At 40.5% G+C, this 10173-nt stretch overlaps 2 protein-coding genes across 2 annotated transcripts; both read right to left on the reverse strand.

Moving 5' to 3' along the window:
• Positions 1-201: 201 nt before the first annotated feature.
• LOC310987266 (5-hydroxytryptamine receptor 1A-like) lies at positions 202-1579 on the reverse strand (the record flags this gene model as incomplete). The annotated part of the gene is made up of 2 exons (XM_083973454.1): positions 202-270; positions 782-1579. 2 exons carry the CDS (start codon positions 1577-1579, stop codon positions 202-204), a joined length of 867 nt encoding a protein of 288 aa, XP_083829580.1.
• Positions 1580-6289: 4710 nt separating this feature from the next.
• On the reverse strand, positions 6290-8999 carry parietopsin (the record flags this gene model as incomplete). The annotated part of the gene is made up of 4 exons (XM_083973455.1): positions 6290-6445; positions 7359-7604; positions 8082-8410; positions 8645-8999. The coding sequence occupies 4 exons, from the start codon at positions 8997-8999 to the stop codon at positions 6290-6292; spliced, it is 1086 nt and encodes a 361-aa protein (XP_083829581.1).
• Between the last annotated feature and the right edge of the window lie 1174 nt (positions 9000-10173).

Consider the following 10173-nt stretch of genomic DNA (forward strand, 5'->3'; position numbering starts at 1 on the left):
GACGAAAGGTAACAACCACATCATTAGTTCTACAAACACTTACCTGCATATTGTTGTTTCTGTGAACAGCATACTGAACGAGGATAGTAGTGATCAATGGCAGCCAGAATAAGAGGAAGGTCACAATGATGTAGCCGGCACGTTTGGCCATTTTACCTTCCTTCTTTTTGTTTGCTCTCTCTTTATTTGCTCTTGAAGGCATCATGCAGACAGCTCCCTCTGCCTCCATGTTTTGTACAGGAGCTTCTGTGCCAGGAGCTTCGGCTGACGCTGCACATAATGAAGAGACTTGATCCGTCGTAGAAACAGCCACAGTTTCTCCTCCATTGCTGTTCTTTGCTGGTTTTGGTTCAGTCATTAAAATTGCAGTGGTTTCAGGATCTTCTAACTGTGCAGGTGAGTTAACTTGAGAGCTACTTTCTTTAATTTCAACAGGTTCTTTATCAACTTTCTCCATGGACTGGCTCTCTGTGTGGAAATTGATTGACACCTTCTTTGCGTTTAAGCTCTCACCTCTTCCAACAGTAGTACAGGCGTTCGATGGTTTTTCTTCAGCTCTTATAAGACAGGGGTTGGACTGTTCCATTTTATTAAAAGGTTTCTCCTCAGGCTGCACTGCAACCTGAATCACAGGAGGGCAAGGTTGTTCTGTCTCCAAGTCGCTTATCTCCACACTGTTTTTTAATTCTTTCTCACTCTCTGAACTGGAGGCACATTGTGCAGCTTTTGTCAAGGTCAGTGAGGAATCTTTCTTTGATGAATTTGGTTCAGCTTGTGTCACCGGCTTCACCTCAGCAATAGTTTTGGTCAAGGTCTGGTTTTGCACAGACTTTTCATTTTCCACAACTTCTTCTTTCTTCTGTTCATCATTTATTTTGGTCTTTTTAGAAAGCGTTAACATGCCTTTGTCAAATATTTTGCGATCGTGCGACCTCACAAGGTGAAATATGCGAGCATAGAATCCAATGATAATGGCAAAGCAAACTGCCCACAGAGGGAATAGCATGTAAAGCCCAAAGGTGTCATATGACGATAGGGTTTCTCTTTGTTGTCCTGTGCATCTCATGTGCACGGCTGAGTCTTTCACGAATAAGAGACAGATGACAGCCATCAGAATAGCCAAGATCCATGTTAGAGGGATCAGCACCGTGATCCGTTTTCTTCGTTGACTGGTTTTGAAGGGTTGTGAAATGGCCTGGTATCTCTCTGCGCTGATGCATGCCAGTGTTAACAACTGGATGCAGCAGCTGAAAGAGAAAGACGCCACTTGCACATCACAAATAAACTTCCCCACCTGTATTTTTTGATGCACGGCCGTAACAATGGCCAAGAGGATCGGGCAGTCGATCACACATCGCAGAATGTCTATGACTGCGAGATTCACCACCAGCGCGTTGTTGGAGGTTTGCAGTGATTTTTGGTGGTAAACTGCCAGTATCACAAAAATATTTGCTGCAATTCCCACAATAGAAGTTGTCAACAGAATCAAGCTGTTTGCCACCACAAAGGTGATGTCGACGTATTTCTCCCAAAAAGTGCTATTCCCTGAGTCCCATGTAGGTGAAGGTCCAGCTCTCATGTCCAGGGTCAAAGAGTCAACATGTTTGCCTCTGTATCTTCATCCTCCATATGATGACTGAGCCAACGTGAACATGTCATTCTCCACTGAATAAATGATGGTAATGGATGAAACTGCAACTTGGACAAGCATCCGCCCTTTTCATTATCACTCTATAGCACCAGCAGGTCACTGGGGAATCCTCACTGTTCACCTTCATTAACAACTGTGCTGTGTATTCACAGCAGAGACAACTGGGAAAAAAAAACATGCCTACTAATTGAAAAAACCTTTACATCACTGTTGTCTCATTTCTGATAGCCGACTTCAAAAAGCATCTTGAAATTTAAACGCAGTAATGGTAATGGCATGGTATAATGGTGCATGCACTGCAGCATACAATTTGATTCAATGCAATAGCCTACCTCAGAGGTTGAAAGCTTTGTATTAAGTATGCCAGGTGGATAATTTGGGTGCTCTTGAATTGGCTCAGGAAATAAAGAAGGCCGTGCTGCTGGATTATAGCATGACATGTGTAATCCTGTTTGGAGATAAAGTGTGAAAGGCTCTTTGCTTGAGATGCATAAGCTTGTGGGTTATGTTGCGGGTTAAATCTGGGATAAGATCAACACAATACATTTTCCTCTTGACCATCCTATACAGTACATGCTAGAGTGATCAAAAATGATAGAGTTACAGACAGGAATTTAAGTAAAGGAGAAGTGGGATCATTCTCCAAACGTCTTGGTGCAAATAAATAAATAAATATTTCAGCCTGTAAACAAAGACATCATAATAAGCAGCTTGCAGAGATAAAGATGATGAGGGAAATGAGTAGTTACAAATGAAAAGCACAAACTTTCTTTATTTAGAATTATTTTATTTATTTATGAAGTTTTCCATTTACAATTTCTATATCAAGTGATCTTTTTTTTTTTTTAATTCGGATCAGTCATTCAAATTCTGAATTCTAATGCTAATGATTTATTGAGGGAGAAAAGCATAAAATCACTATTATTGTTTTTATTTTTTTACCAAAATAAACCTGCTACCTGATTTATTTTTTAGCTATCACTGCAGCTAGTGTATGTTACTGTAATAATAACCAGTATCAATGATTTGTTTTGCTTTTTTGTGCATCCATTCTGATCATAAAATGTTGTGCATCCATCCTGATCATAAAATCCAAATCAATCATCAATTCCAGAATTGTAGCCCTTTAAATACCAGTTCGATTACATTTTTCCACTACATTTTTAGGGGGGAAAAGAGAGAAAGTTGTAATTTTTTAAGCATACGGTGCAACCTAAAGTTTTTTAATCATCACTATTGCAGGTACCTATTAATAAATAATAGTGACAACACTTTTGCTTTACAATACTTCTTTTGAGCAATGACAAAAAAGATAAAAACTCCTACTGTGTTAGTGGCCATTTACTACAGAAGATTTTCTTAAAAATTAGAATCAGTCCTGACCATGAAATCCAAAATTTCATTGAATTTTAAAGCTTTAGAGATAGAAATAAGAAATAAAGCAGTGCTTCTGTACTTTGAACTAGGGATGCACCGATCCGGTTTATCAGTCCCAATGCCAATACCAATACCTGGGCTTAGTGTAATGCAATCACCACCCCTTATAACATTCATTCAACATCCATTGTAGATACTGCAAGTAGCCGTCAGATCTGTTGGCATCACAAGCGTGAAATACGTCAATACAGCTGACTCTTTGGCCTGCTCCATTGTTTATTGTCTACTGGCATGCTGTGCGCCTGCTGCTGACACATTACGTAGATGTACAAACACAAATCATTATCTGACATCCTTAAAGGGATAGTTCAAAATTTTGGCAAATTGGCCCATTGCCATAGCAGTAGGTTTGTTACCTTTAATTGTTGATGTAAGCTATTTTTAGAACAGCGGAGCAGAGCCGTGAGCTGCTCAGAGCTACGCTACGGAGGCTCCTGGGATTTTTCAGTTTTCCTCATCAAATACACAATCTAACAACTCCAAAACGCTCTGGTGGACAAGTTGTGACCTGCACGTTCACCACGCTATGAGATAATAACAGAACATTATGAGACAGAGTTGTTTTCATGGTAAATTCATGCAAAACCGCTGATGCACGTTCCTGTCAGGGGCAGTTGTTCGGCAAGCAGCACCATTATTCTCATAGCGTGGTGAATGTTCAGGTCACAACTTGTCCACCAAAATGTTTTGGAGTTGTTGGATTGTGTATTTGATGAGTTTGATGAGGGAAACCAAGAAATCCCATAAGCGTCCGTGGCGTAGCTCTGAGCAGCTTGCGGCTCTTCTCCGCCGTTCTAAAAATAGTTTGCACCGACAAATAAAGGTAAGGGACCTACTGCTATGACTATAGGGATTATGGCAATGAACCAATTTGCCAAAATGTTGAATTATCCCTTTAAGATCACACCTATGTTGATGCTGTGTCATTCATTTGCTCCATTGCAGTAGAGTAAGCCATCATACTCCCCTATTGGAGAATATAAAGTGAAATTGCTCCCTCGGCCAAAAATGGAGAAAACATAAAAAACTACCCAAATTGTATCACTGAATACTGTAAATAACAAGGAATTTAAAAAAAGAAGAAGAAAAAAAAATTCATGGGTATCCACAATGGAGGCAAATGGTACAATTCCCTTACAGAAAAACATGTTATCACATGTTACCATTTAGAGCACATGTGTAAAACTTGAAAAATTGGTTCACATGGGAATTCGCATGTGATTCACATAAAATTGGGCCAAAACCACATGTTTCTTATGTGCAAATAACATGATTCCCATGTGCAAAATTTTTCACATGTGAAAAATTGCATGTTACTGTAATCACATGTGAAGTTCATGTGGTTTTTCTTGTAGTATATTATTGATATATTCAAAGAACTTGTGTTCAAAATCAAACAATCAGAAAAAGAAATCCAGACCCTTGGAAAATGTAATTCCACATGCATTAACACAGCTAAAATGGTAAAAAGAAAAGAAAAGAAAGAAAACAAAGTGGACACAAATGGCAGGATAGAGCCCAGAACATACAAAAGACAATTTGTCAGACTGTAGTGTCTGGGTACCTTATTGGGCAACCTGTGCAGGAACTGAAATTCCTCTTACATGCATAGAAGGCAGACCAAACTTACATACAGACATAAGACAACACTTGTTATACAGCAGTTAAACAAAATCACAGAGAGTAAGTCAAGAGAGAATGAACTCCAAATGCTGACTGTGTTGTCCTTATATTGGCTGTGATTGGATGGCTGGATGTGAGACTGATCTGTTGTGCACAGGTGGGAAAAGCCATTTGATCATGTCTGTTAACAAGAGAGAGGGAAGAGACAATAAACATATTGCCTGATGACTAGCACAGGAATTTGTCTCCCAGATTCTCTGACATAACTGAAGGGCTTATTGTGTTTTGAAAAAAACTATAGTAATAATGAATAATAAATGTATGAAATAATGTAATAAAACACTGTATCCAAAGTGGAATCAACAAATAATAGCACTAATGAGTTAAAATGTATGCCGTAACTTGTTCTTCATACATTAATCCTCTGGGTGGTGATTTGGGTCAGGCATGTACCATGTGAGGCACGATGTCCTGCGTTTGAATCAGGCCTACAGACTATTTCATTATGTCATCTTTCTCTGAACTTTCTAATCCCCCTCTGTACTGTCTGCAAAGATTTAAACCGCCACAGAGCAGGCTGACTCCGAAAAATAACAGTCTTTTTTACTGCCTGACTGACTCTCCCTGTTGAAAAAAAGAGTTGTTCAAGGTGAACAAGTGCATCCAAAATTCCCCAGGATTGCTAATATGTTTTGGTGGGAATTGCAAAACGATTTGAGGGCAGGATTTATTGCATAATCCAAAATAAGTAAAATTGTTTGGCTGTGCTTTCAGTGTTGACTGGACTGGATGGAGCTTTTAATTCTGTGTATTTGCATAATATTGTTACAAAGGAAGAGGTACTGTGTAGTATATCTTACATAAAATCTGAGCACCAGTTCCCAGAAGAAGGCCGTATAACATAATATGCCCGGCCTATTATATTTTTGAATCATTATTACCTCATGCAACTTCCTGGCAATTTTTAGTCACCTGCGTGACTTTTATATACAGTATGAAGTGAGAAGCATCTTCTCACACTACACAAAAACAGGTTCAGAGCATGAACAAAAGGTCAAGGGTCAAAGGTTGAATTCCATACTCGCTCTTTCTCTCTCTCTCTCTCTGCAGTCTGGTTGTATTTAACTTGCCCAGTCTTGTTGAAAATACAAATGAAAACATTAATTTCAGTCAGTGTTGTCTGTTTCTTTTGGCTAGCTCCCCACATCCACACATACAGTATATGAAAAGGCTAAGTATATTGAGCTAAGGAAATCACAGAAATATAAAACCTACAGCAGGAACACCCTGCAATAAAATGCCAAGACAAAGTCTCAAAAAGATATCAAACAAAACAAAAGATGAACAAAATAACCTTTTTCAGTGGTATTGGATTGGATTGCAGAACTGCATGTACTATGGTTTTCCAGCTGTTTTGTCCACCTCCTGAATATCAGCTGTAGGTCTCTGCATTGATTTTGTTCTCATCTGGTTACAGTGATGATCTCTCTGAATTGCACCAGTCTGCAGATGTGTCCTCGACGAGGTTCTAGTAAACTGACAACCAGGGCAGCTTCTTTGTTTTTGCTGGGGGAAGAGTTACAGAGGCAGCACCTTGCTGTGTGTGTTGACACTCCTGCTTAACGAAGTCACTCGGCTTCTCCTGCTGAAGGTGTGCATGTTGATGCTGACAGCCGTGGGCCCGTGGGGGATGTAGTGGCCACATGACAACACCTCCAGAGCAGAGTCACGGAACTGTTGGACAGAGAAATAAAAGACATATTCACCCTGTCATGAGACACATGGGTTACTGTACATGCTGTCATTCCAACATCCCACCACTCCGACATCCCACCATTTAGACATATCACCATTCCGACATACCGCTATTCCGACATGTGAACGTCCCACCATTCCGACAGATGACTCCCTTCTTTAAGTCATGCTGATAATTACGCAGCAGAGCGCAGCCTGCCTGTCTAGCCTCTACCCGGTCTTTTTACTATACTTTTTTACAAGTCCTTTCATCATTGCCTAAACCCAACCAGTGCAAAATGTTTTGGGGAAAAAATACGCTATTAAAGCAGAAGTAAGCGGAATGTTTGTGTTAATATAAGTCTTAAATAGTTGTATCTTCCGACAGCAATCACTTCTATAGAGTGTTTGGTCTGAAACACGGGTCTGTCAGTCACTCTGCTCTGCTGTAAGCCGAGGAGAAAACTTTCCTTGTATCCTACAACCTTTATCCAATGAGGAGAGAGAACAGCATAAAGGGGCGGTCCTCTCTGTGTGTGCAGCCAAGGGATGCGCGTGAATGTGGTGACGTAGGGACGAGGGCGGGGACTGCTAACTCCATCGGCTGACAGGAAGTTAGCCAAAACCACCGGATCGCTTACTTCTGCTTTAAAGGAATTGTCGGAAAGGCAGGACGTTTAAAAAAAGAAAAAACTACCGTCATTCCAACCATAGGAGGAAAAAATTGTCGGAATGATGGGACATTTGATAGTGTTTGCCATTTAGACAATATGTTGGACTGGTGGGATGTCAGAATGGCGGTTGCCTCCCAGACACATGAGTCTCCCTTTCAGTTTCAGACATTAACACATGCAAATCTGTATTGTGCCACTTATATTTGTTCTCACTCTCATTCTCATGGACTTCATCTTACCTGTTTGTTGGAGAGGAAGTAGATGATTGGATTATAGACGGGGCTGGTCTTGGCAAAATACATAGGCATGGTTGCAAGCAGTGGAGGGATGTAGAGCTCTGGATCCACAACTACCACCACTGATAATGCCGTGTAGGGCAGCCAGCACACAAAAAAAGCTATTATCATGGCCAGCACCATACTGATGGCATGATCATTCTCCTTTTGGCTGGAGCGCCCACCCTGTAACTCAACGCTCCTGTTTAGCTGTGGGTGAAAAACAAATATGACCTCCATTAAAAGCTAATAACCTGTTTTAGTTTGTAGGTGGTAGATTGCAAATGTAAATGTATGATAGGTAACACTTTACAATAAGGGTCCCTTAATTAACGTTAGTTAGTACATTATTAAGCATGAATTAACTGTTTACAGATATATTAACAACCATGTGTTACTTAGGATTAGGAAACACATTAATGTAGTAAGCAGTTAATTAATGTTTACTACTCAAAGTTAGTTAATAAATTATTAAGTAATAATAAATGTTGAATAATGTAATTAGTTATCATTATGTATGCATTACTCAGCATTAATTAACACATTAGTTTATATATTAATGCTCAATAATGTACAAACTAACGTTAATTAAGGGACCCTTATTGTAAAGTGTTACCATATGATGAATAGGATATTATTCATATTATATGATTCTATTTATATGATGAAAAGGCATACTGAACCCACCTTGTTCATAGACGTTAGCACTTTGGAGTAACAGTAGATGATGATTGCAACTGGGAAAAGGAAGCAGATGAGCGTGTAGAGGATGAGATAGCTGTAGTTGCTCCATGATCTCTCTTCCCAGGCCAGGGAGCAGGAGGTCTGGACTCCCTCGGGTCCATACGAGCTCCAGCCAAATAAAGGAGTCACAGCCCAAAACAAGCAGAAGACCCAGACCAACAGAAGCCCGATGATGCTCCTCCGCATGCTCAATTTCCAACCAGCTCTTGGTTTACACACTACATTGTAGCGCTCATAGGCAAGCAGGGTCAGAGTGCAGAGAGAAACCAAGCCTGGGAAAGCAAAAACATAAATATAACTTACTTCTGGTCCAAACAGAATCTCTATAAGAAATGGGTAAACTCCTTTCACTGAGGATTTTGCACTCTGGAGTACAGCTGGCTTGTTTCATAAATCAAGAATGAATTTAATGACCACTTTTTAAAGAAAATTACATACTCTTTTTAGGATATCGTGTGAATAATAGTGTGAATGGTGCTATAGTCCTGTTTCACATCTTCACTTACCAAAATAATTGACAGCAAATCCTTGAAACACACAGGCTGTGTGGCCAATAAAGAAAGAGCCTTGGTAGTTAGTGATGGTAACGACCAGGGAGCCGCACAGGCCTATCATCAGGTCAGACAGAGCGAGGCTGAGGATGAAAACGTTCATAGGATGGAGGAGAGAAGGATTCCTCAGCATCACAGTGATAACGAGCCCGTTGTTGAAAACTGTCAAGACTGTGTTGATGAACATGAGGAAAGAAAGTACACTGTAGCCCACCCGAGGGAAGACGGTGGGCGCCATGGTCTCGATCGCTGCAGGGATGGATGGAGGATGAGAGCTGGAGTTCCACGGCGTCGTCACGTTGCTGTCCATGGTGCCGTGAGGAAGTTGAGGTGAAAACAAGTGAGACTGAAGCCACAGACACCGAGCTCAGGCCAGGACACGGCGTCATCGATCTTATCATCGTTGATCCCTGTTGAATCACTCGGCTTTTTCCTGTTTCCAAGAGTTGCCAGTTTGAGCACCTGGTCCGATGGAGAAAGCCCCAAATTCAATATAGGAAATTGGTCCGTAACACGATTTGGAAGGATTAATCCCAACAAGCCTGCGGCTATAATGCTAATTGGAAAGTTGAAGGGGTTATTATCAAGGGATTAATTAGTCCTCAAACTTAATTTTCTAGTCATGCAGCATTTCATTTGTTGTTGGTCATAGCCAGGGCTCATGGTCAGGGCCGGCCCTAGGATTTTGGTGGCCCTAAACAAGATTTTTGTTTGTGGCCCTGCACTCTAAGCGCAAACACCAAATCACTGGTTAAAACTGAATACAGACATGTTTATGCCCTCTGAGGTTTGAGGCCATTTTCTCAACTTTTACATATTTTCTTAAATTTATCTTTTTAAGATACTTGCAGATGTAACAATACTCAAGTGTTTTATGTCTAAATATTAGAACCTCCGCTCTAAGCACACTGAGGCCAATTTGCCCTAGAACAGTGTATAAAGAAATAATTTAGGCCAAATGCTGGAAATTTGAGGTCTGCTTTTTGAAAAATGTCAAATCCCTTGTGAAAACACACCTTCAGTCATGAGAATGAACTGTTTTGGTGCTTGAAATAGGATATGAATACAGTAATAGATAAGTGTAGAAAACAAGTCTAAAATGAAATTTTGTAAGATTGCTTTTTGAGCACAAATGTTGTCATTCTGCCGTTCTATTTTCACCAAATGTCTCAAATGTGAGATAAAAGAAGCTGAATATTGACTTCAAATTACATATAAAGCTCATATCGTGCACGTGCAGACCTCAGGATGTTTAAATGACTTGAATGAACCCCGGTACCTTTCTGATCATGTGGCCCCCCACCTAACGGCTGTGGCCCTAAACAACCGCATACAGTGTTTATGCTAGGGGCCGGCCCTGCTCATGGTAACCTACAGTGCACAAGTACATTACACGTTCAGAATCAGTAATCAGAGTTTTTCAACCTTGGGGTCGGGACCCCACGTGGGGTCGCCTGAAATGTCTAGTAGGCCTGATCCATAAA

This window comes from Trachurus trachurus (genome assembly GCF_905171665.1).
Source record: "Trachurus trachurus genome assembly, chromosome: 6".
NCBI lineage: Eukaryota > Metazoa > Chordata > Actinopteri > Carangiformes > Carangidae > Trachurus > Trachurus trachurus.